The 26,402-nt window shown below is 40.6% G+C and overlaps 1 protein-coding gene across 5 annotated transcripts in view; it reads left to right on the forward strand.

Moving 5' to 3' along the window:
- Positions 1 to 26,402, forward strand: part of PATJ (PATJ crumbs cell polarity complex component) — a 238,175-nt gene that overhangs the window by 163,078 nt on the left and 48,695 nt on the right. For all 5 annotated transcript variants that reach the window (XM_090047201.1, XM_090047198.1, XM_090047196.1 and 2 more), the window contains 5 exons: positions 3,367 to 3,439; positions 8,263 to 8,355; positions 13,237 to 13,311; positions 13,754 to 13,859; positions 14,671 to 14,804. In XM_090047201.1, the coding sequence (XP_089903327.1) occupies positions 3,367 to 3,439; positions 8,263 to 8,355; positions 13,237 to 13,311; positions 13,754 to 13,859; positions 14,671 to 14,804 (481 nt within the window). The remainder of the gene's footprint in view (positions 1 to 3,366; positions 3,440 to 8,262; positions 8,356 to 13,236; positions 13,312 to 13,753; positions 13,860 to 14,670; positions 14,805 to 26,402) is intronic.

Consider the following 26,402-nt stretch of genomic DNA (forward strand, 5'->3'; position numbering starts at 1 on the left):
TGTTCTCTCTGCCCAGAGGTGGGCAGTTATTTGGCTGGGGGGCCACTTGGGGAGTTGCGGTGAGCTGTTGCGGGGGGGGTGTTGACCAGCCAGCGACAGCTCACCCAGACTCCTTAAATGGCCCTCCGGCCCAAATAATTACCCGTCTCTGCACTACTGAGTGGTATTAAGGGTGGACACATGGGGCTGTGGCCACCCTGTGGCTTCAGTTCTCCCCTCATTTAAAGTGTCAAACTAACCTCCCACATGTCGCTTCCCTGGCATCAGCTTCAGATGTTACAGCTCTCTCGTGACTCAGGGTGACCCAGTCAGAGGCTGAGCACTGTGCTTAGGAGAAAAATATTCATTGTGTTACATGTGTTGAGGCACCGTGCCATATGTACCCCCTTTCAAAATTGTAGAGCCACTGTTGAGTGGTATTCAATGGCAACAGTGGGGGTAATTATGGGAATACGTGTTAAATGTTCTTCTGCAGCCACTGGAACTTGAAAATGATGGTGCGACTGCTGAGCTGTCGGCTTCAACATCAAAAGCAAACAACTGTTTCTTTTAATTTTAAATAAATTCATGTTTAATCGAGGACATTTCTGGGAGTGAAGAGCAAAGAGAGCATTTATTATTATATCTGTCACTTTAAAATATGTTCCCACTTTGATTCTGCTTTGAAGCAGTCTCCTTTGAAGTGGTATTAATGTGTTTGAATGTGTGCTAGTAGAGGTAGATTACAAGTTGGGATTTTTAAGTTTTTTTTTTGCAACCTTGGTTCTTTTGCTGGGGAATGACTAAAAAAATTATAACATAGAATGAAAATTACAATCTATTCAAAATGACATACAAATTTAAAGCTGGTGATGTGGGAATAAATCCTGGTGTTTGTATATATTTAGTGCATTTATATATGTTGGTAATTAAGAACAGAGCAATTTGTAATGTAGATATTAAAAATAACGTCCAGCTGTCTCTTAGAAGCAAAATAGTTCTCACAAACTAAACATTAAGAACAATTCTTTATTACAATCAAGTTTACTTCTAATTGTGGACTGTTCAGCTTTGTGCTAATTTTTATGCCATTCATGTTTTATGAAGACATTTTCCAATGCTTGAGGGAGATGAGGAAAAACCTGTACAATCAGACAAAATTGCTACAGATCTTAGGCATCTTAGATTTTCTGATGAATCCTCTCAGGTGAGAACTGCAGTGTAATTGGATTGTATCCACTTGAAAACAAAAGGAGGAAGTAATATCCTTGCCTAATATGCTGTACTAGGGAAACGACAGACATTTGGAAGTCGTGAGGTGCAAACGCAGAAAATGCTGTGCATTAGGATTTCTGTCATGCCCTCCTGCATGCCTGATTTTGTAACACTGGTCATTGTCGCAGGGACATTAGCATATTTTCTAACTGCTGCAAAGCTTTGAAGAGGGCCAAAAAGGAGAGGCTGCGAGAGAGTACAAAAGTGAGGGATTATGATCAATCCTAAAACAGTTTCTTTGAACTGCATGGCTGTTCTGTTGAAGATAAAGGAAATGAATTCACCAACCTTTACATGTAGGATTCGTCATTTGAAATGCTTGCAGTTTCATTTGCCATCTTCGGCTGTACTGGGGGGTATTGATTTATAGTGTTGTCTTTTTCAGAGTAACTGCAACATCCTGGTTTTACGAAATTAACCCTTTGAAGGAGAAACAAAAGTGAAACCATATACATATATTTTTTCCCTCCTGACATTTATAGTCTGTTTTTAAATTTATTGCCAGCTGAACAAATCATTTTTTTTCTAGAAAATAAAGGAAAGACAAGCATGTGCTTAAAATGCTGGAACTTGAAATATCTGGGTTCAGTTGCTGACCTGCCCACAGATTCCATATGACCTTGGTCAAGTCACTTAATCCCAGTTCCCCAGAAGATGCTTCCTTAAAGCTCTTTGGAGTGTGGACTATCTCTCTTTATTGAGTTCTTAGCAAAATGGAGGCCTGACTTTTCTTGTAGTCTTTGTGCAGTTTTTATGCACCATTTTATATGGTTCATTCATGCAGTTTTTAAAAAAAATCTTGAGCTTTTTTCTGTAAATCAGATGCTTTTTTTTAACAGTGTTGCATAATATGTTATTTCTTTGACTATGCTCTATAGAGGCCAGAAAGGTGTGTAATTTGACATGTCCAATAGTTTTGAGTATCACTGGAAAAAAACGACCTCCAGAAAGGCAAAATTAATATGTATTGTCATCTGATAAAAATGTTTTTGATAGTTAGAAATTGGCAAAATAATAACTTGCCTGTTTATGAGCAAAAAAGAAAAATATGCTTTAAATTACCATCATTATTTTTGAGATGCTGTTCATCGATATTTAGTATTAATTGCTTCCTTTTACCCTCTTGATATACTTGCTAAGTGTATGTATAAGATTTTCAGAAATGTATGCAACCAAGATATACTGAAAAGAAAAAGGGTTTTTGTGCTTAATGGCAGAAGGAATCTAGTAGTCAAAACAGGAAGTAGGTACAGTCATGAAGCATGCTTTGGGAAGAGAGCACAGTAGACAAGAACAAATGGGTATATTCTTGCCATAAATACATTTAGGCGTCAACCTGGAAGGTAGTTCCTAACCGTGAGTGCAAACAAATCATAGGACTGCTGCTTTATTCTTCATTCCATCCAGGAAGAGCCCCTACCAACTGCAGATGCTTCCTCAGCCTGATGAAGAGCATTTATACTCAAAAGCTTGCTGAGAAGAATTTTTCCAGCTATTTGAATTGATCTAATAAAAGTTATCAGACTTACCCAAAGAACCTTGTCTCTCTTTGTCCTTAGACCAACACAGCTACTACCTATCCCTTTAAGAAATTATAGGAGTCTTCCAATCAGAGTAGCAGGGCAAACCATCCTAATGATATGTAAGATGCAGCTCAGTTTATGAAAAGGATCTTTTGGTGTGTGGTAGCAGAGGGCTGGTCATGATTACCTAAAAGGTCCCATCCAGCCCTGTGTTCCTGTCTGTGATAAAAGTAGCTATTGGGCTCTTTCTTTTAAAGCAATTGAAATAGAGTCTGTTAATAGGAAAAGAAATCTCTATGCAGAATGTCTCTTAGCTATTGTATTGTCATTTCCTGTTTACTATTCCTCCGCTGCTGTCAAATTGTTTAAACCCTGTTTTCATTTCTGTTCAATATCCACATGTTCAAGTGCTGTGATCATAGAGGAACTAGCAAGGAATGCAAGCAGAAGTTACTGTTTATAATATTATATAAGAAATAGGTTTTTGTACCTAAAACCAATAAATAAAACAATGACCACCTTAAAGAAAAGTTTAGGCATGTGCTTTCAGCATAGCGTACTGATTTTTGTCTCTCTTGATGTCTCATAGAAACGAAGATGCACTCAACCAGATGGCTGTTACTCCTTTCCCATTACAATCCAGCTCCCAATCTTCTTTTGAGGTAAGATGCCTTTTAATCGGGGCTTGCTAAATTAGATAGCAGTGTGACCAAACACCTTGTCTAATTAAACTTGAATCATAAAATGCTGTAGGTAGGAACTTGACCAAATGGGTGTTTCGTCTGGGGGTGGGGGGGTGTTCTTTAATGAAACATTTGCCATGGTACTTAGTGACAAGTATCACTCTGATTATTGGCTACAACAAGAAAATAAGTCACTTGACAGTTCTACTGTCTCTTCCCCTGCCTTTCTTTCCTAGAGGGTTGAAATCTCTGTTGGGGGGCTTTATTGCCTGGAACATAACTAGAATCTGGAGTTCCCCTTAGAGTAAAGACCTTGTTTATCTGGGACCTCCATCTTCTCCACCAATATACAACTCTTTCAGAGGTATCAGGAGTGTATCTTCTTACCTGGATTTAGAAAATAAAAGTGAGCCTGCTGCAGTGCCCCCTGAAGGCAATAAAAAGGTTACTGTTTTTATATGCATGGCGGGGCCCCAAATGTAATTGCAGCCCCCTTGTGTTACACGCAGTGCAGACAAATAGCAAGGAGCTGTCTGAGCCCCTGACAGCTTTCACTCTGTAGGTAGACAGATAAATGGTGGAAGGGGAAGCCTGGTAAAATTACTTGCTCATTTGACAGAGCCAGCAATAGATCCCAGTTCTCTTGATTCCTAGTACTATGCCATGCTTATTGGAGAGTCAGACTTATACTTATCTTAGTTCAACTTACTAAATTTTTATAGTACTTTAATAAATGTTTTACCATCAAGTCCTGTGCGTCACATCATACATAGCATGGTTCTTGCCATTGAAAAATAATTGATGTTTTTGCTTGCAAGACGACAAGACTAAAGAGACGTTTTTAGTCTTGTTGTCTTGCAAACAAAAACATCCCATGTGTGACAGTGTTTCCAGTACTATTCTTTATTACTGCTGTAGGCTCATTAGTCTCTTGAGTATTGTGAATCCAATGTTTATACTGCACAGTGTAATCTGTAATGTCGCCACTTCGTTATAAAGTTGATGTCCCTATATGGTAGTATAACTAAGAGAGAGAATACATTTTATTTGTAGTTAAAGTGCATAGCTAGCTCTGCTGCTACTTTTTAATTCAATCTATTTGAGCTAATAAAGCAAAGCATATTTTATGATTCAGCTGAGGCTTGGTCTAGCCTTCAATGGCTAAATTCTGGTACATTTGTGTTTGATATTTCAATAAACATTATTACAGTAATGCAGCATTAGCTCACTCTGTGCAGTGCCAGATGGAACCTCTGGAGGCATGCGTTTTGTCATTTTCAAGATTATAGTAACATTTAAGGCCACTTAGCAGACATTGCTAATGTAGTTCAAGTGTTTTGCTGTACAAAACCCCCCCCCCATATTGTTTGTTTCTGGGTAATGTTTTAATCAAAGCCCTGGGCTTTCTTTGCCTGTTTTGCTAAGGAAAAATATTGATTTTGAAATGGTGCTTCATGCTCTGTTAGGAGCCTTTTAGCTGCTGGAGTCCACATGGGTTATTCTGCAGTTTATGTGGTCTAAGCTTCTAAGCACATTTTAAAGATTTTTGTTGTTGATCTTGTGGCCACCTTCTTGCATGCTCTAGTCCCCTTTCCTTCACACACCAGCGATGGTGAGACAAACAGTACTGTCAACTCTTCCTGATCTCATAGTATTACCTGTCACTCTATCCTCAAAGACTTCTGCTTTTCCCTGTGCAACTGCATCTTTCAAAGTATTATTACAATGAAGACAACTTTCTGTGGGACTTTTATTTATAAATACATATTTGTTGTCATTGGATCTGAGTAATAAAATAGTGCGGTGGTTAATATTAGGGAAGAGTCTTTTCCCTCAAGATCACTGATTCCAATATATTCTGGGTCAGTGGACAGAAGTCATGGCAGTTGTTTGGTGTCTCGTGAGACGTTTTCATGATTGCCAGGTCAAGTATCCACATCACCAAGATCCACCGTTATATGGAGGCCAAAGAATTTAGTTCCATTTCTTGTAGACTTCCTTAGTATGTCATCTTTTATGTGGCAAAGGGAGCTTTTACTACTTATGCTGTTCCTATTTTGTATTTAAACATAGGCCTTTGACCTCCAGGGCTGCCAGGTAACGGTTTCACACCATTTTAAAATATAACAAATGAGACTGTCATGACAAACAATTACACCAAGCTTTATCCCACTTTTTGGTATTAAAGTAATTGTTCACATTCTGAAAATATCAGCCATGTTTTACAAAAAGACACTGAATGCATGTTTAACAATGAATGTTGCTTATAATTTGCATAACAATTGGTATGTTTTGTAAAATGGGCCTGGGTAATTTAACAGTATATCATGATGACAGCATAACTGCAAGGTACAATTACATTAATTCTCTTTAGTTTATTTTCTTATCTTGATTGGAGCAGTTTAATAAGAAAAGGGTTGAACAATAAACTTTCCTGTACCTGTGGTCAGTTTTTATGAACCACAGGGTAGAACAGGGCCATGATAATTGTGTCCCAATACTGTAGCTAGCTGGCAAAACCAAAATAAAATACATTAATCTAAAATAAGCTCTACTGCAAGAAGCTTAATTCATCATAAAACCACCTCTTACATAATAAGTTTTGTTAACAGAGTGAGGTATTGTGTTTGAACACTGAATGGAGTGAATCTTCTAAAGACTGGAGCAGTAGATTACCTCTTGAGGGGGTGATAAGACTATTTGCATAATTTCTATTTTACCTCTAATTGTACAGTGCCTAGCAAGAATTGTGAATAGACTGGTAAATAAGTCTGGTAGTGACGATCCTTACAGGAAATTGGATTTGTTACACAAAGTCATAGTTTCATAGTTGGTCAGGTCAGAAGGGACCTGAGCAGATCCTCAAGTCTGACCCCCTGCCATGGGCAGGAAAGAGTACTGGGGTCAAACAATCCCAGCAAGGTGTTCATCCAGCCTCCTTTTAAAGACCCCCAGGGTAAGAGCCAGCACAATTTCACTTGGAAGTTGGTTCCAAATCCTAGCCGCCCTGACCATGAAGTCGCGCCTCCTGATATCTAGCCTGTATCTACCCTCTGCCAGCTTGTGACCATTATTTCTAGTCACTCCTGGCAGTGCTCGGGGGAACAGGGACTCCCCCAATGCCTGCTGGTCCCCCCTGACTACTTTGTAAACAGTTTGTAAGTCAGTGTTACTGTGCAAGGAAAAATGGCTCTGGATTTAGAGCAATAACTTGAGTTGATTTAAACCACTAACTTCGTCCTCAACCCCCCAAAAAGACTCAAAGTTTATTTACAACAACATTTTCTGGTTCAGGGGCTGGGTAAAAGAAGATAATCAGGGCTATATTAAATGGTTTTAATTTGTTAAAGAATAATGGTAAGGGGCTTTACCCATGGTGCACCATGTCAGGGCAGTAGGGAACTTTGCCCATGCCATATATAAGAGCATTGCTCAGACATGCAGGGCTGAAGTCAGGAAGGCCAAAGCGCAATTGAAGTTGCAGCGAGCAAGGAATGTGAAGGGTAACAAGAAGTGTTTCTACAAGTATGTTGGAGGGCAACAAAAATGGTTTAGGGGCTGGATCACATGACTTACAAGGACAGGTTGAGGGAACCAGGCTTATTTAGTCTACAGAAAAGAAGCCTGAGGGGGTCTTAATAGCAGCCTTCAATTGTCTGAAGTGGGTTTCAAAAGAGGATGGAGCTGGTCTGTTTTCAGTGGTGGCAGATGACAGAACAAGGAGCAATGGGCTCAGCTTGCAGCAAGGGAAGTTTAGGCTAAATAGGAAGACTTTTTCTCACTAGGAGGGTAGTAAACACTGGAGCAGGTTACCCAGAGGTGGTGGACTCTCCATCGTTGTAGGTTTTCAAGATCCAGCCAGACAAAGCTTTAGCTGGGATGATCTAGTTGGGGATGGTCTTGCTTTGAACTGAGGGTTGGACTAGGTCGGTGTTTCCCAGCTAGTGAACTGTGGCACAAAAGTGTGCCGTCAGAAATGAACAGGTGTGCCGTGGAATTTTGCCATGGCGGTGAGCCACAACAGGTATAAGGATGGGGAATGCTTTAACAGGTGTGCCACGGAAAAGTTTTATTAATGTAAGTATGCCTTGGGCTGGAAAAGGTTGGGAAACACTGGACTAGATGACCTCCAGAGGTCCCTTCCAACCCTAATATTTCTATGACTCTATGGGAGGGTGACATGGAGAAGCAGTGGCAACAGCCAAGTCCTGGCACTGGCTTGCCTCAGACCTGAGCCATGTCATCGTGGCCCACTGCTTTAAAAAGCCTGCCGTCTGCTGCTGTATCCGATCAACTTCTCAGCTCTGGCTGCAGTAGAGTTGTTTGTTTCGTAAGCCCTTTTCATTAGGAGACCTGTACAGAAAGAAGAAAACTTTTTTGCTCCTCTTTTGTCTAAGCAAAGGGGATTTGTTGCATACGCCCTAAATGAGCTCATCAGAACAGAATTCTGCAGCACTGTTCAGCGGCAGCACCTTCCCTCCCAGTTCCTGAACTTCACCCTCATTGTTGTCATAGTAATTGTCCCTGGATATCAGTTGCAGTATTCCTAGTGATGCATAAAAAGGGGCAGACCCTGTAATACTTGACACCAGTCTACTGAAGCCCGAGACATATATTAAGTTTTACCTTTGCTTTGATCTTTTCTCTTCAGCAGTGCAGATTTATGGTTGAATATTTTGTTTGTTTCATCCCATCACATAAGACTTACATGAAGTATACATTGCAAATGGTTTAATCTTTTTTTTTCTTGAGCTGTTTAGAGGAAATGTAGTCATGCTAAAACAAAAACCATTCTATGACAGGATCACAGTGGCACTGAACCTGCAAGCAGCGAGGAAGATACCAGCTCGGAAGTTGTCGTAAAAAGCTTGGCTGAAGATAAATGCATCAAAGTAGTAAGTGCTGTTTAAAGAAATGTTTAGCTGCCCACAAAACTGAAAGCTGAGAAGGTGTTAACATGTTCACCAGATTTTCTTTTCCTGCTGGGGGAACTGCAGCTGACTTTTATGGAATAATTCCTAATGAATATAGTTGAGAAGCTGCAATTCCATGTATTTGTTTGGTTTTTTACATATATTTTCCTATCTTTGATCCATAAATTGTTGAGGTAGAATAATTAGATACATCCTGATCACTGGTCTCCCTTCCTGTTTTGTTTTTGCCAAGAGGGTCATGTCTATGTTTGTTAAAAATATGTGACAGATCTTGGAAACAAGCTTGTGTATATAAATCATGTTCATATTTGTATTCATAGCTTCATAGATTTTAAGGCCAAAAGAGCCATTATCATAAACTAGTCTGACCTCTCCTATATAACATAGTATATAGAATTTGTCTCAGTAATTTCTGTGTCAAGTCCATAACTTACAGTTCAGCATGGTACAGTAATAAATACCAGATGTTTCACTGACACATACCGAGGGTTTGTGTTGTTGTTATGTAATGTGTCAGTATTATACACTGTCCGAACCTCCCAAGGCTTGTACCTTGACTTCTCTAACACTGCGTTAGAATTTTAAAACAGAAGTATTAAATATGCTGAGGAGTGACTAACCCAGAGGAGCATCATATTTGCTGAGACAATCTTCCTTTCTCTGCCCCTCCTCTCAACAGCTTACTGTAGTTTCCTCAGGGAGTTTATTAGCTCAGACATGCTGTGTATGCAGTCATCAATTAAAAATATTGTGTTTTTGTTTTGGATTTATTTTCTTCCTGCTTCATAACATTTTTGTGAACCAGCCTTGATTTTTTGGAACTACTTGATGAATATTACAAGTAAACACTTCATGGACTGCCAAGAATCAGAAGTTAGCATGGTGTTTAAGAATTGAAATATCTGTTCTGATTGAGTGATAAAACACTTGTAGGTTGACAATATGCATTTATCTGAGTTATCCAGAACATTGAGTCAACAGTATTAATGGGTTGGAATATAAATTAATTGGAGGCTTAATTCATGGATACCAGCTGTAAATGCATTATTTCAGTTCTTTGCCAGCTCTCTTTGGAGTGCATTAGTTAAGGAGTTGTTCAAGGGATACAGATAATTATGACAAAATATACAATTCTTGATATGAGTGACAGAGACAAGGGACACGAGAGAACCTTGGGCAAAAAGTCAGGAGTGAGGTACAGTAAAAAATGTGGGCAAGAGTTGTATTTGGGCATGGCATTGTACAGCTCTTTGAGTAGGCAAATTTTTAATTCAGAAGAGATGAAAGCGCTGCAAAGATCCCAGACTGGGTTATGAGGAAGCTGTGTCTAGGAAAACAAAAAAGAGAATGTGTCCAGTCATTTGCTGTCTCAAAAAAAAAAAACCAAAAACCTCTCTTAGGAGTAATTCAGCTCTGGTTGTTTCCAGGTTATTTTTCTCCTGGAGCAGCCATTTTTGCTCTGGGAGAAAAATCCTGAAGCAGCTCTCCCAGGAGAAACTGTATGTCTGTCCTTGTTAACACTGCAGTGCAGCACAAGGTAACTATTCTTTGGACAAGAAGATAAATAAAGATTTCTGTTGGTCTCTTGGTGGATGTCTAGGAAAAAGATGCCTCAGTGCCTAGATCATAAAAGTTGTCCCTGTTTGTTGCCCTGCAGTCACATCACTGTTAGTTAGCACTTAACTTCTTCTATGCTCTGAGAAATCCAGAATCACAAAGTCAGTACATACATCTATAATGTGTATGTGTTTATTCTTGTCTGCAAAAATCCCTCTCAAATGAGTACAACTCAAAGCAGCAACCTAACTTTACATGTTCTGGATCATACAAGCATGCAGAGATACTGTTTTTCATTTGAGTTTTGAAGTTGATAGCAGTGATAAACTGATCTCAGCTCATTCTGCATCCATTTATTGATGGTAAATTTGCCAGGCTGGCCCAGGATGTTTTGCGTTTCCAGTTCATTGCTTTCAAAAGTATTAAGTTATATAACTGACATGTCCATGGACCTGTGTGAGTAGAAGGGGAAAAGAAGATTGTTTATATTGCACTTAGTATCATTGAACCTGAGGTCAAATAGCTACAATACTAGCAGGTGGTACCTGAAGTGATCTGATAGAGCACTTTGGTTTGCTAAGGACCTGGCTATCTTGATTTTATGAACATTTGAAGAGTATTTTAAAACCCATTATGTGATTCTTTTAGAACTTGGATCTTGACAGAAATGATGGTTTGTATAAGAACTGAGGATATTCCTTAAACTACTGATGCTCATGATGTCTGCATGTTGCATGGGTATATTACATATTTAGAAAGAGTAAATAACATATTTACTCAGTTCTAAGACAGGGTTTTCCCCCATTTTAACATGGAAAGGGGAAAGCCCCTCATCTTAGAATCAAGTATGAGGGTAGTTAGTTGCGGGGGGGACAGGTGGCTACTGTGGCTTGGGCTTCAGTCCCTACCCAGCAACAGCTGTCTGCTCCTTCCTTGCCCCACTCCTGCAGGCTCAGTCCACAGTGCAGTCTTGGGCACTGAGCATGACCCCAGCCCAGCCCAGTAATAGTCGCACACAGCCTACACAGCTGCTATGGGCATTAGGCTGGGCTGGGGCCATGCTCTGCCCCAGGCAAGAATGGGGATAGAGCCTGCCAGTGCAGAGCAAGGTTAAGGAGGCTGGAGTGTGGAGAGGGGGGTGGAGACTGGGAGAGGGGGAGCAGAGGTAGAGGGGGAAGGAGGAGGCTGAGGCTGCAGGGGGGGCAGGCACAAGCTGGAATTGAGCTGCTTGATCGTCCCATACTACCTGCCCCCCTGTAAGCAGTGGGAGACATGAATTAAAGATGTCTTTAAAAATTTATAAAAATTTATAAATGTATTATAATTTTGCCATGTATAGAATCTAATTATTGGGGGTCATCTTAAATTCAAGATTGTCTTAGATTTGAGTAAATACAGTAAATTTAGGTTTGGTGTTGGGGTGTTATTTGGACTTGCAATATTGATCTGTTTTTATATAGTTTGAAAGATGTGCCCCTGAATCCTTTTACCTTGAAACACTAAAGCTAATAAAAGAATTTAAACAAAGTAAGGCTGGAAGGGACCTCCATAGGTCATCTTGTCTCACACCTGCCTGAGGCAGCGGCATCCCTATAGAAACCATCCTATACAAATCCATTGTCTAACCTCTTAGCAAAACTACACCGTCAAGCTTTACACAAACCCCAAGACATAATGCTCTAACACAGGTAAAGTAGGGGGACCACAGTGGCCAACATCCTACTGATGTAAAGGCTGTTAATACATGTTCAGGAGATTCCAGGAAGAGGGCTACCACTTCCATTACAGAGGAAGGCAATCCCCCCCACAGTCTGTACTATCTGACCCTAGATATGGTGATCCATCTGATCCTGAGCAGAGGGGCAAGACTCTCTAGCCAGGAACCTGTGACTTTAAGTCCCAGCAGGATCATTTTCTCCATACTATGCCTTCTTCCCCATCAAAATCCTCAGGCTTGGCTGCAGCCAACACTCAATTCGTCTGAGGAAGGCTTAGAGAAACCCTGAAGCATGTAGCTGCAGGGGTGGGGAGAAAATTCTTTCCCAGCCCCATGCAGCAACCAGCAGGGCCCAGAAGCATATGAAGTACCCGAAGTAGAACGTAGACACAGCAATACCTCGACCAGTGGCTGTCCAGCCTCTTCTTGGACATCTCCAGTGATGATGAGTCCACATCTTCCCTAGGCAGTCTGTTCCACTGCCTCGCTGTTCTAACAGTGAAGTTTTTCCTGATTTCTGATCTAAACTTACTTTGCTGAAACTTCAAGCCAGTGGTCCCCGTTCTACTCTCTGAGAAAAGGCGTTTTCCTTCTTTACGGCAGCCCATCAAATATTTGAAGACTGCTGCCATTCAGATTTAGAGTTTTGTGAGACTTGAGGAAGCAGGGCCACTTTTTTTCACATTTCGGTACCCAAAATTAGTCACCCATGTCTGAAAACACTGGTTTAAACAGCTTAAAATTGGCTACGTGACAGTGAAGGAGATACATTTTAAGTGTCTGAAAACATTTGAAGAACATATGATCTGGGAAGGAAAGGAATTTTTTTACAGAATCATAGGGAGTTGTAACTCCGAGTATACGCTAAAATTTAGGGGGGAAAAATGTCTAGAAAGAGATGGGAGCATTCTTGTTTGCAGGGCACATAACGAGACTGGATGAAGTTCTATAATTCTTTATTTTGTTTAAATTGCTTTCCTTTTGCCAGTAATTGCCAGTGTGCTTTCCTTTCTTGAGTGGAAGAGGTGGAATAGGTACCTTCTAGTTGTCTCCTCTTTGTAGGCCCTGGTTCATTGAGGTCCCATTGAACTACCAGTTTTGCAAATCAGACCCAGTGGCTTTCTTTAAGTTTCTGTATGCCTTAAAAAAATCAGAAATCGCTGAAATAAAACTTTTGTCATCTAATCCAGTAACCTTTATTCCCAAACACTAGCAATCAGTTCTTGTGGGGAATATGCAGGATGTATGAGAGCAGCAGGCAGATGCAGCATAATCTCCTAAGAGGGACTTGCCTCCTAATAGTCTTGTTTCTTTAAAAACTTATTTAAGAGTATTTGTTTACAATTGTGGATATTCTTGTTAGCTGCATAAATGTCTAATACTTCTATAAATCCTTCTAAATTCTTTGCTTCATCTGGACATGATATTGCATTCTGAAGGCTGTTAAGTGGGAAAGAATATGACCTTATTGAAGCTTTAATTTCTGTTGTTTTGAAGAGATTTTATTAAATGAAGATTGAAGTTGCTGTGACACTCAGTATAGTAAACAATTTCCCCCCTTATTTTAGGATGTCAAAAACAAGGCTGACAAACAGCTGTTGATGGTGGATCAACAGGAGGTAGAAGAACAGCTTCCAGGAAATGTATGTATAGCTCTCTTCTTTTTGATTTACCCTATTGGGGTCCTTCTATTAATGAAGGAAGGAAATATTTTTAGGTTTTATTTTTATACATTCGGTGTTTAAATATAAAAGTACCTTCTCTTCAAACACCTGGAAGCAATCATATGGGACAGTGCTAAGAATATATTCTTCTCTTCTCAAAAACTAAGAATTCGTTTGGTCTGACCTGATGAAGATAAGAGTTCCATCAACACTTTCTGTGCAGGTTTCCCTGGAATCACAGTATTTAATATACCTAATTTATTTATAATGTTTTTAAATTGAATTGTAGCCTTGCCATTTCAGTTAATAGCTTTAATTAATAACTTTAGCATTTGATTAAACATTTTTCAATTAGAAGTAATATGCTGCCTTTGTGTTTTTATTGTCAATAATTGAATAATTTTAATTTCTCCTCAACCAGTTAAAACAATCCAAGACTTCAGTAAAAGTGCCTGTTGGTTTACATGAGATATCTCTGGTGCCAGCGCCTATTTATCTTCCTCCAGAAACGGAGCTCACCAGCCGAAGTAAGAACCCATTATTTCTTTCAGCAAGATAGCTAATATTAATGGCAAACTTACACTGCTAATATAAAAGCAAGTACTGTCAAATTGGGCTAAAGTACCTGAGCGCAGTTGACATTGTTTTATACCTTCTTAGACATGTTTTGCTTAGCTCTGTATTTTGAGTTTTGAAAAGGGCACTGTAATATATTTACTTTTTTTTATATATATATTGATTTCATTTTTTTCTTACTTAGCAAACTTAGGATTCTTTCTACTCTTTACAACCTAGAGAAAAAGCCAGCCTAGCAATAGACTGTTTACATCCTTTTCCTCAATTGCATCAGATCCATTTGGGGGAAAAAAGGTATAACAAATAATTTGTTTTCATTTTTGCCTTTGGAGAGTTTTTGCAGCTTCAAAACAAAAAAATATTTTGACAGCATACATCAACTCTGGGTAGTTTTTAAATGTCATTGTGACAAGATGTTTTACAAAATGCTGAATTTTAATGTAAATTTGGAAGATTCCCTATCTGAATCATTGTGTTGCGGTTATAGCTTCATTTTATCTAAATGTAATGTCCTTTGTCATCATGATCAAAATCACACAAGGCATATCTGACATAATTGTCATATCAGATTGTAGTAGTTTTGAAATGGCTCAGATTTTTAGATGTCTTTAAGGTATTCTTTTAACTTAAGAGTATAAGGACATACAGAGCAAGTTTCAGCCATTTAGTTACTCCAGTGCCATCACCTTAGATCTTTATTTTCCCATGAAATATTTCTGACTACTTTCTTTATTTCTTAACATTTTCCTTTTTTTCTTTCAGGGAACCTGTCTCCTCCATTGCCAGTGGATCCAGCAACATGTCCCATTGTTCCCGGGCAGGAGATGACTATAGAGATATCCAAGGGGCGATCAGGCCTTGGTCTCAGCATTGTGGGAGGAAAAGATACTCCACTTGTGAGTTTGTTCAACTGTTGTTCATTACCTTTATTAAGAAGTAGATAAAATACTGAAAAGATGATTTAAAAATTAGCAGCCCTGTTGATGTAGTAACTTTGCCAAATTATACAATGTTGGAAGCAACATCTAGCTGCTTTCAGAATAAACCTGGTAAATTTGTCTTATACAAAATGAAGCATTTCGTATTACCTTTTAAATTGCATATATTTATATGTTTTTCTAGTTTCTTCCTTTTTGATTAAAGTAGACAATTGGGCACCCCTCTACAGTTTATGCTTTGTCAATTAAAGCTTTTCAACCAGCTTTTCCATCAGGATGACTAGGCCATAAGAGGAATATCAAGGAGGCAGCATGATTCAACATTACTTTCTGTAAATGCCTATATGCTTTTAAAATATTGATGATTTTGTTGTGCACTAGTAGTTTGTTTTTGCTCCATGCCTATTAAAACTGTGCCAGAGACACCCCCAGCTGAACAAAAATCAGCACAGATAATCTTATTAGTGTTGCCTGTGATCCTTTGTTTAGTCTTTCCTTCCAGCCATGCTGCTTAAAAATGTGATTTATCTTCAATGCAACCCTAATTCATGTGGTAATCACCACTGTTAGTGTATGCCGTCAATATGTAAGTTTAGAAGGTTAGCTCCACTAAATCTTTTTTCTTATTTTGTGCTGTGGATAGCTATTGCCAGGTAAATTGCTATATTAGCCCTTCAGTCTTTCTCTCAGAGATGCAATGCAGCAATTTAGTAAAATTTCTATATGCAGCTCTTCTGTCATCAAGTCAGAAGCTTTCAGTATACAATTGTAGTGTGCATCCTTCCATTCAGTCTCACCATTAAAAAGGTTAAAAATGCTCTGTAATCTCTTTACGTATGATTATTCCTGGAAATATGGAATCATTAAACAAGAATGTTCAGTTACTGTCAGCAATAGAAAACTTAAAACAGCTGTGAGGAATTCATCCATTTTAAGCAAAAGAAAAAAAAATTAGAGCAATGGGCCTAAATGAGTGGTTTTGCTTTGCAAAATATAAGCCATATCTTCAATTTAAAATTTCACAGCATGTATCTAGAGAGGTTCAGATTTTTGGTCCCATTGATCTACCTTGTCAAATGTCTGTAGGGTTCAGATAAATGGTTCTGTTTCACATGAAGGTGGGCAAAACTCAGTTAATTTCGTTTGTTCTCAAAATATCACTGTTTTGGTACTGTGAAACCCTGGAATGTTTTAGGTTCAAGTCCGTCTATATCAGAGGCTTTCTCCTTCTTTCATGTAAAAAGAGTATGAAAATTACAAGTAGCATCCCGTTGCACATAATCTGAAATGTAGTTGTGAAGATTTCTTATTGTATACAAAACATTTCACTGGGAAAGCCAAACAAGAAAAACGTAAATGACACTGTGATTTAGCTACAAACCGTGAACTGTATTTCTCTTATTTATTAAAATGTCCAGTGAAGAATTTCTAAAGAAAACAATTGTTGCACTTAACAACTTACTTCCAGTCCTATAGGTGTTCATCTGTACGCAGCAAGTTCTTAAACATGTCTGACTTTCTGGAATTACAAGACCTGGTAAAATAAATTGTAGCTTGTCTTCACGGTACTCATTTTGAGCATTCAAAATCATGTAATACTATTTAGCAATAAATAAGTTGCAGTTAACCACAGTGTGACTTCCTAATTTACTGTATGAAACCCAAGACTTTATTTTTTTCTTAAGTTCTGGACTCACAACCTCCTTTGGTTTCAGTGAGACTTGCATTTAAATAACCAGAAGCAAAGTCTCTCACCTTACAAGCTGAAATTCAAGGCTATATCTTCACATGGCATCATCAGGCTTGTACAACTGATTTCAGCAGAGCTTCTTTACTCCAGCTGTTGACCTGCTCCCCAGTGATGCCATGTTTTGGTTTTTTTTATGAAGGCAAAGTTATGAATGTCTATATTGAAAAATGAATGACATAAAACCAGAAGTGGGAAGAAGGGAAACACCACATGGACTTGCTAGAAAAACCTTTTCTCTAAGATAGAAGATGCAAAGAAAGTGCAAAATACCCACTTGTACTTTACATAGCCCTTGCTGCTTCATCTTTGTCTTTCAACTGAATGAAAGTTACTTTGCCTTTTTTTTAAATATACTCCGTGAATTTACTGCTTATGAGTTACTTGACACTCAAAACCATATAAATCTGCCACCGTTTCAGCCCTAGTCAAATGCCAAGAAATTGTAGTGTCCATGGCCCATTGCTTTTCTTAGCAAGTGAAATAAATTTGAAGACTGTAAACAGCTTCAACATTTTTGCTACAATTCTTTGTTAAAATTAGCTTAAGGGGAGCAGAAGAATGAGAGTACTCTCCTACTTACCAGGCATATAATCAAGGCCTGCTAGCTTGCACTAATGTGATATAATGCTGCAGAAGAAGATAGGAATGAGGTTTTCCTGACCGTGCCACGGAAAGATTCTCTCTAGGGACGGGAAAGCAAGTGGCCAGCTAAGAGCAAAGCTGACACTTCCTTCCAGATTTGTTGTCTGCCCTGTTGAGCTGTTCTCTGTCCTGAAAGCCCCTTCAGTGGTATAGTTTACCTCAGGATAATTGATCATTATAATTTCATATCTTGAGTAATCCAGAGGTCTATTCCCCTTCCCCTTTGCCTCCCCCACTCCAGCCCACTAGGATGTGTTACCAGGAAGAAATGACAGTAGCGCAGAGACCTTGTCCAATATGTTTTCAGATGCACTTACAGCAAAAGGTGCTCTGATTTTTTTCAGTTAACACTATTGATGCACAAAAGCATTGTGCTTTCAGTAGAAATGTCCATGTTAAAGTTACTTTGGAGCTTTTAAGTTCAAAATATATAGCTCTAACTTTACAAATGGTTGATCTAGCAGCCCTGCCAAATATGGGCTCAGTTTTAAAAATGAAATATACTGTGTGACTTTGAAATCATAATCTTTGATAGCTAATCAAAAATCACAAAATAGGGTCACAAAACATGAATTGTAGTTGCAGAAAGGTTAATTTGCTGAGGCGGTCATAAATGAGTATCCTAGCTCCTAAAGATGGTGTTAGCTGGAAAGATGATGTTAATATTAAATTGAAAAACTTGTCTCTCCAGAGAGGCTGAGAGATCTTAGATGGAAACAATGTCATAGTACAGTGATTTTTCAACCTATGGTCTGTGGACCCCTGAAGGTCCTGTGACTGTCTGAGGTCCACTGACTATGTCTAAGGGGTCCACACTTCCATTCAAATGTTTTAGGGGGCCGCAAATGAAAAAAGGTTAAAACAACGATAGCTTTGGGGAGGTCGGGTCTGTCCTTGAAAATCATCAACATTTATACTGGGCCTTTTCTCTCCTGTTGGCACTGCCCCAGCATTTAAGCAGGAGCAGCTACTCCTTTTCATTCTGTGGACTGGTTCTCCTGCTCGTGCCCTCTCAGGGCACGGGCAAATGTATCTGCTTCAAAAGGGGAGGTGGAGCTACTGTTCTGGACAGCACCTGGTACCCCATAACCCTTAATTCTGCACAAGCCTATGGAAATACAATTGTGGGAAGACCACTGCAGCTGTAACTCTGCTTCATCCAGGGTTAAAGCTGGGGCAACTTAATGCATTTGTATTGCTGCGGGCTTATGCGGAAGTAATGGTTAGAGCAGCAGCAGCTTCCCCTTCCCCTTTTTGAAGCCTCTCCAGATGTATGTTTGTCCATGCCCTCAACTCAGCAGAGAGGTGCAATGAACCATCCAGCACGTTACTCTTTTTTAAAGCCAGGGGATGCTGGAACTTAGTTGGTTGAAAAGCAGGGCTCCAAATTAGCATGAAGTTCTTAAATGTTGTTTTAGGTGAAAATGAGGTCAAAACCTTTTCAGTAGCTCATGAACTGCAAATTCCAAGAAGAAAAAAACACCAAAACATGGTGTTTTTGAAACAAAACAAGTTCTCCAAGACCTTTCGGTTGCTGAATGAAATTAAGTGCCACTGCCAGTGCCAATCATAAAACTGGCAAGAATATCCTTTTTCACTTGGTAGTCCCAAGATTGCCACATTTGGCAGAATGTCTCTGGCATATGATATGCACCCCATCCTACCACCCAGGCTTTCAGAGTCCCCAGCCAGCTCTGCAGACTCTGCGTTATACTGGAATGAATGAAAAAGCAACAGACAAATCTCAAAATGGCTGAGATTTATGTCTTTAATCACTCTTCAATTATCCAAAAAAGCAGTTTCTGTATGTAGGGTAATACATTTAATATCTGATCCATGTTTTGTAGCAAACTGATGTGTGTAACTGCAGTGATACACTTGCAGTTTGAAAACTGAAGTTGGAAACATTCATTTTAATCACCATTAGTTCAAGTGCCCACGCTGCCATTTTGAAGCGTGGGGACACTAATACATAAGATGTGGGAGGCTGCTGCAATGCGGTAATTACGGGCTCCATACTGATGTACAGGCACCCTACATGCCTGAAAGATGTCTGGCAGGGGGAACAAGCCACTGAGAAGCAGTTTTTCATAGAAGTGACTGAAAATCACTTTCAGGAACATGCGTCAACTGTAAATTTAAGCAAAAAACTATTCAAAACCAGCAGACCATCTCAGAAGTTGATTTCAGAAGCAGCCCTGCTTTCTAAGTGGTTGAAGTCATTGGCTTTTTTCTTCTGGTCTCATCCACTTTAAAACTTTTGCGCATCTGTTCTAACTTGTGCAACGCATGGCATACTATAAACCTTCACAATTTTAATTTAATAAAAAGAGAGTGAGAGAGTTAATTTTACATATAGTCCTCGTTTTATTATTCCCCTAAAATGAGCATGTATACTTTTTGAAAAATGTTGGTTTGCTTTGGCATGCAATTCATAGAAACATAGCTCTTTCTATCACTCTAACTTAAGTCATATATTTTTACACTAAACATCTTATTACCTTAGTTTTATTATTTCAAAATCAAAGGAGAGCTTGCAAATGTCTATGACTGCAGACTGAAGGAATGTTAATGAATAGTGCCATTGAATTTTCAGGTTGGGGCTTTTCTGATCTTAAAGAGTATAACTGTAAGCACAAATATTATGCAAGCTGAATAAAATTTAAATAAATAAGGACCAGATGTAACTATAGAGGCCTATAAAAAGTAATACAAATATTATCCATTTCCTTAAAATAAATCTATATTTTAATATGAAAAATTATATTCATATTCATGTTATGGATTAATCTTTTTTTTAAAGGAAACTTGGCAAGTGAACACAATCTCATGCAAGGGTTTGTACTTAAATGGGAAACAGATTCTTTTTTGACCTTTTGGAGAGAAGTTTTTCAGTATCATGAAATATAAAACATTTTTACATTAACACAGTAATACACTTCTACATTATATTGCCTGTTTTATTACAGTAGTGTTTGGCTTTGCGTTTTGGATACCTGTTAATATTTTGTGAATGCTAGCAATTGCAGGGTATTTGGGTCCTAGAGAGGAATCTGTACATTCCATGGGACATTAAATGCACTTTTTACATAAGGTAGGCATTTTCTTCAGCAGCTGTTGCTTGAACTGTAGTCTTCTGGGTTAGATTTAGATCAGTGAATTAGAAAACAAATACTTCTATATAGTACAATTTATTTGGTGTAATTTCCTTTGCCTGTAAATATTCAGCAGTTGGCTTTGTTTTAAACATTGGAAAAATCCTTATATTGGGCCAGATTCTGTAGCAACACACTGAATACAACCAGTTGACTTCCACTGTTATCCAGGAACTACCTTTAAAAGTGCAAAGACAATGTTACAAGGCCAGACACAATCTGGTTTTTTTTCCATTGTTGTGATGATTGATAATGAAACAACTAAAGGTATTTTGTACTGCACTGGACAAGCAAATTAGTCTGTAATCCTCCAGTTGTTATGTGAAAACCCCTCTCTTATTCAGCTCTTAACAGCTGCATTTATTGGATATTATACACTTAAAACATATTGCCAATTTGTTTGAAATGTGTTGTTCTGCATTAGACAGACAATGTGGTTAATCAACCAAATCAGAATACAGTTTTTTCCCCAGGAGACGGTGAGTATTACAAAAGATTTCTCACATTATCATGTCTGTAGGTTACTGTTCATAGTTTTCCTTGGGGAAATACTGTAGTTCATATAGAACATTTAACTCATTAGGTATTCTAAACAAGTAACATCTACTTGCAACTAAGTAACGAGATTATATAGAAGGCAAATAAGTGACAAAAACACTATCTTTGAGAGCCTCTGGGAATTAGTTTCTTTTTAAAAACACTTTATGAGTTAAATTTTGAAATGCCGTGCTTAATGCATTACGTCTTTAGTCTAATGTTTTAGGCATTTGTTTTTTTCCAGTTCACTTGCCAAAAAGTTGCCTTTGTTCTACAGTCTTTCTCCTATTGTTTGTATGCAGACAGTCAATGAACAGTGCTAACAATTCAGTGGTATCTGTCAAGAAGCAAGGAGCTAAGATTTTATAAGCCATACGTGTTATACTGATACTATCTTACCTACTTTCTTACTGTTTCCTTTGCCTCTTGGTGGTATCTCAGCAATCTTGGTGGTATCTAACCCATGACCCTTTTCCCTCTCAGCGGTAGGGCAGAAGGAGATGTAGTATTGGACAAATAAGCCTTGCAGAAAAAGGATTGTTCTTTAAAGTGGTCAGAACTTCTTACCTCTGTGGTTGCTACCTTTGACAGTGCCAGTGTGGTAGCTAGGTGTCATGGAGGTTTGTTCTGGTGAGCCCATAATCATATCCGGTGTAAAGACTGGAGCAGCTCAATGGAGATAAGCATGAAGTCAGACTTAACTGATATCCATTCTGAGGGGATTAAGGTTTTGGGGGACAGTGCGTGTAGATACCAAGGAATATGACGTGACATAAGAGTTTCTTTTCGTGAACTCCTGTTTAGGCCTTCTCCCTTGTCTAGACGAAAGCACAGGATATGTCTGGTCTTTATTTTTGTCAGTATGCTACACTGCTTCTCTTGTATGCTGTTCTTATTCAGAGAATCCAAGTTGGTCCCCCCTACCCCCTGCCAGCTTTTTGCTTCCATTCCTGCAGGTAGGAGGCCTTGTATTTCTTCTCCCTGTCTTACTTCTTTCAAACTTCTACCCTGCTCTTGGAGTAATCATGCCTACAGAAATCAGACACCCTCCTCCACCATCTTAATCTGCAAAACACCGGTAAGGGAGGTCACATGAACCAGCTGGGATTGGTATTTTACTTCCAATCTTGGTGGTGGCTGAAACTGAATCTTTTGCAACATCCTGGAACTGTAGTTTTGTGCAGACCCCCAAAATCCATTCTTATCTCCATGCTTCCCAGGTGGATACTTCTTTTGTGTGTGTACAGAGGATGACTATCAGTTATTAACAAAATGCCATTTTAGTTTACTAAGCTTTCCTGACTTTGGTTTTCCTGCCCCAGTGTTTGCAATACTTTCCATGGGGGTTTTTGCCAACTTGAGAGAGAAGCTCTTGTTCTGAAACACTACTTTTACATCTCAGGAATAGGTCTCCAGAAGCAAAGAACCCAAAAACAGAGAGCTAGATCTGTCCCATACAGCATATGCCAGTATGATATACATTTAAGACTGCTAGTGAAACTTTCATTTGTATTTTTTTTCTTCAGTGCAGAATTCACCAGATCGGTGATTTTAATGGCTCAGAAGCTGGTGTTGTCAACTTTCCATGGTTGTGAAATCTCAGCCAAAACAACATGAAGATATTTTGTTTGTTTCCTGTGGATTGCGTGTGGTTTGGACCTCAGACCCCTGGGACTCATGACCATTTTGCTTTCATGAGGGAGCCAGCTGCTTTCAGAGCCCCTCAGACAGACTCAAGAGAGATGTTGCATTTAGAGTGGATGGCTTCTGAGAAGGTCAAACGAGAAAGCTATCAGCTTCCTTGACCTTACTTTCTCAGTAGCCATCTCAGAGTTCACATCTCAGCCATATTGTCTGGCTGGCCCTTGTAATGGGAAGGACAGTGGTCACCAACTATTTGTGAAGTCCTTTTACTCAATGTCACTGTTCTTCTTTATGAAGAGCCCTCTCATTGGCTACTGTTTACATCATGATTTGTTTCCAGTTTCACACGTTTTATTAAACTATTATCTGGAGTCACTGGGAGATTATTGCTTAAATTATTATAATCAGTGGTGAGATGTTTAGGACTACTCATGGTTACTTGTAAGGTTAGGGGGCACAGGCTAATTTTGAAAATTCTGATCTAAAATTCAACTCTTCTATACACAGTTATACACCTAAAGAAACAGGGAGATAGATTTTCAAAGTGCTGGGTTTCCAATAACTCCCATTTAATTCCACTGATTCTTTTTCCTCGTGACATAGCAGAAGAAAATCAAAATAGTTCCATTAAGTAATTTTTTTTTTTTTTTTTTACACAAAGGGGAAGGGACAGTAATTTCCTTACTCACCTTGTCTACAGAATAGCTTTATATAGTTTCTTGATATCCCCCAGAAAGGCTAGGTCTTAAGATTTAAGAGTGAAATGTTTTGCATTTAAAGAATATCTGAAATATGCCTATAGAAATTTGTCCCTTGGAAATGTTCGTGTTGGTCAAGTATCAGCTCATATTTGTCATGATAATGTTTTAATCACTGTCCCGGGACGCAAAGATACTTACTGGCAATTCCTGAGCCAGGAAGGGAGACCACGAGGCGAAACCCGCGTGGCTCGTCAGCCGCTTGTTTATACAGCTGTGGCCGGCCAGTGACGCAAGCGCAGAGTGCCGGCCGGCACGAATAAAAATGGCGGCACACGCCGCGGGAGGCAGGGAGAAGAGGGAGACACTGCTCCCAATGCCCTTGCCGTTCGGACCAGCAAGAACAGCAGAGCACAAGGGGAGAAGCACCCAGACGGGGAAAAGAAGAGTCAGGGACGCCGCGGGAGCATCGCCGCAGAGGCAACTAGCAGGGAGACCAGGGATCGCTCCTGCAGTACTACAGAGGATATCCCCGATGATGGCAGACAGCCTACGGGGAAGCCCCAGAGAGACGTGCCTCCGGAGGACACGCCGCCGCTGGACCGGGAGGTGCTGGGGAATGGGGCTGGAACTGAACGCCTAGGCATGGAGCAGACGGGGCTTCTGTAAGGTGTGTGGGGGGGCAATTAAAGGGGCGGTACGCCCAGTTTGTGTTGAGCCTTTTTCATGTTTTGTGTTATGCTTATCTATTCCCTGAGTTCTAAGGGAGACCAGGGGGCATCAGACCGATAGTAGGTATAGTCTCGGTCGCAGAAGGGAAGCTGGCCCCTATTTCAGTAATAAACCTAGAGCAAGACAACTAACAGCTTGACAGCACCATAAGGAGGTGTGAGACTGGGGTGCAGGAGTGGCGGAGCCCCGAGTGTGACCGCCGGGGAACCCTGGGCCACGGGCATGCACGACAATTGACCCCTAACACTGGTAACATCAAGTCGTGGCAGACAGGAACGAGGTCAAGGAGTCAGGCAGAGAACATTCGCTCGGGCAGTGGCGGGAGCGCCAACAAGGGATAACACCTGCCCCATGGGGAAGAGCAGCCCGAGAACAGCTAGTTACATCCCAGCGGCGACAGAGTGGTGCATTGGCTGGGAAACTGTCAGGGGATTACCTAAAGAAAATGCAGCCGATGGAGATGGCGACGACTGACCTGTCGGGGCAGAACCTCCAGGTTCTGACACGGCTTGCTGGGACCCAGCAGAGGATGCTGGAACGGCAACAAGACTGGATGCAGCAGAGCTCGTCCACTTCACGGATGCCAAAGATGACGTCAGAGGACGATCCCGAGGCTTACATTGAGGCCTTTGAATGACACACGGTTAGCACTGGCCCCGACAGGCAATTATGGGCAAATCAGTTAGGGGCTCTGGTGGTAGGCAGAGCCCAGGCCACGTATAGGGCTCTCACACATGAGGAAGCCCTGGATTATGAGGCTGTCAAGGCAGCCATTCTCTACCGATTAGAGATCAGTCCAGAACATTATCGACGGCTTTTTAGGGCCAAGAAAGGGGCAGAAGAGAGACGGCCGAGACTCCTGCAATGGTTACGAGATCTCTTTGGGAAATGGGTTAGTTTGCCTTCATGTACGGTTGCTATGATAGTCGATAAGGTTATATTAGAACAGTTCTTAATTGACTTGGAGGAAAGGACCCAGAGATGGGTCCATCAGCACTCACCCGCCTCTTGTGATGAAGCATTAAAACTAGCCGAGGCCTTCACAGCTGCGGAGGCATGCTACCCACGCAAGAGTCGTGGGACCACACCTCCAGCACCAGCTGCCAGGGAAGCCGAGCGGTGGAAAACCGGCCCGAAGAATCAAGGCAGAGACATGGTCTGCTATCACTGCGGACGAGGGGGGCATTTTGCACGAGAGTGTCCAGAAAGGGCTGCAGAAAGGTGGTGGCCACGTAGTTCCCCGAGGGGAGGAATAGAACTAGGAAGGGAGCCCGCCCAAGGCGAGCCGATGGATTGCAGTTATGGGGTTGGAGGCGAGGGCCTAGTGTGGCAGCGCCCAGTAGTAAAGGCTTGGATTTGAGGGCCGCCCGGTAAAAGCTGTGTTAGACTCCGGGTGTGCCCAATCGATGGTAAAAGCCAGTCTGGTGAAGGAACATTGGAACCGCTGGGCTGAGCCAGTGAACATTGCGTGTCTCCATGGGGAGTCCCAAACTATGCATCGAGCGTGGCTTCATCTCCGGGTTATGGAATACCAGGGAGACTTATTAGTGGGCTTAGCCCCACGTCTGGCCTGCGACATGCTGTTGGGCTGAGACTGGGCCCCTCTATATGACGTCATGGACAGGGTGCGGGATGTGGAGACCACCCGGAGAGCCCGGAGAACCTGGGAAGGCTGGCTTGGCGACGCCAGAGAGGGGACAACCCTGTGGATGAGACGGAAGAGCCTTTTGTCGATCTACGTGACCTTGCTCGGGCAGCGGCGGGAGCACCGACAAGGGATAACACCTACCCCACGGGGAAGAGCGGCCTGAGAACAGCTAGTCACGTCCCGGCAGCGACAATCAGAGAAATCAAATAATGAATAATCAAAGGGATAAGCATCTAAAATGATGGGGATATATAAATACTACTGAAAGTTGGTTCTATTTTGTATGTATGGAGGTAATATATTTTGGTAATATTTTGTATGTATGGAGGTAATCGGTCATAAAATTGGATGCACCTTCAAGTGATTGTCTGCATAGATTCTGCTGTCAGTGTGCAGGATCTCTTGTATTTGACATTGGACTTCTTTGGCAAGCAGTGTGTGTTGGATCTGTGTCTTCACTATAGGTGTCCTCATGTCCTGGCTACATATGTTATGAATTAGCTGGGAAAGAGCCCAAGTCCTGTTAGAGCTCAGGCAGTGTCCATGTCCTGGTTAGTACATTCCCATACTGTAGATACATGGGGTAATTAAGTGCATCTTGCAACTCGTTTCTCATTGGCCACATCCCCACAAGCATGGACATTTGATTCCCTGGGGACATCTAGCAGTGACACACTTTGTGCTGCCGCCAGTTGTTCCCAAGGAACTCTTGTGCTATGTGCCCTCTGACACATGGCAGGTTACCTTGGG

This window comes from Crocodylus siamensis, chromosome 5, assembly GCF_052110815.1.
Source record: "Crocodylus siamensis isolate JL-2025a chromosome 5, ASM5211081v1, whole genome shotgun sequence".
Classification (NCBI taxonomy): domain Eukaryota; kingdom Metazoa; phylum Chordata; order Crocodylia; family Crocodylidae; genus Crocodylus; species Crocodylus siamensis.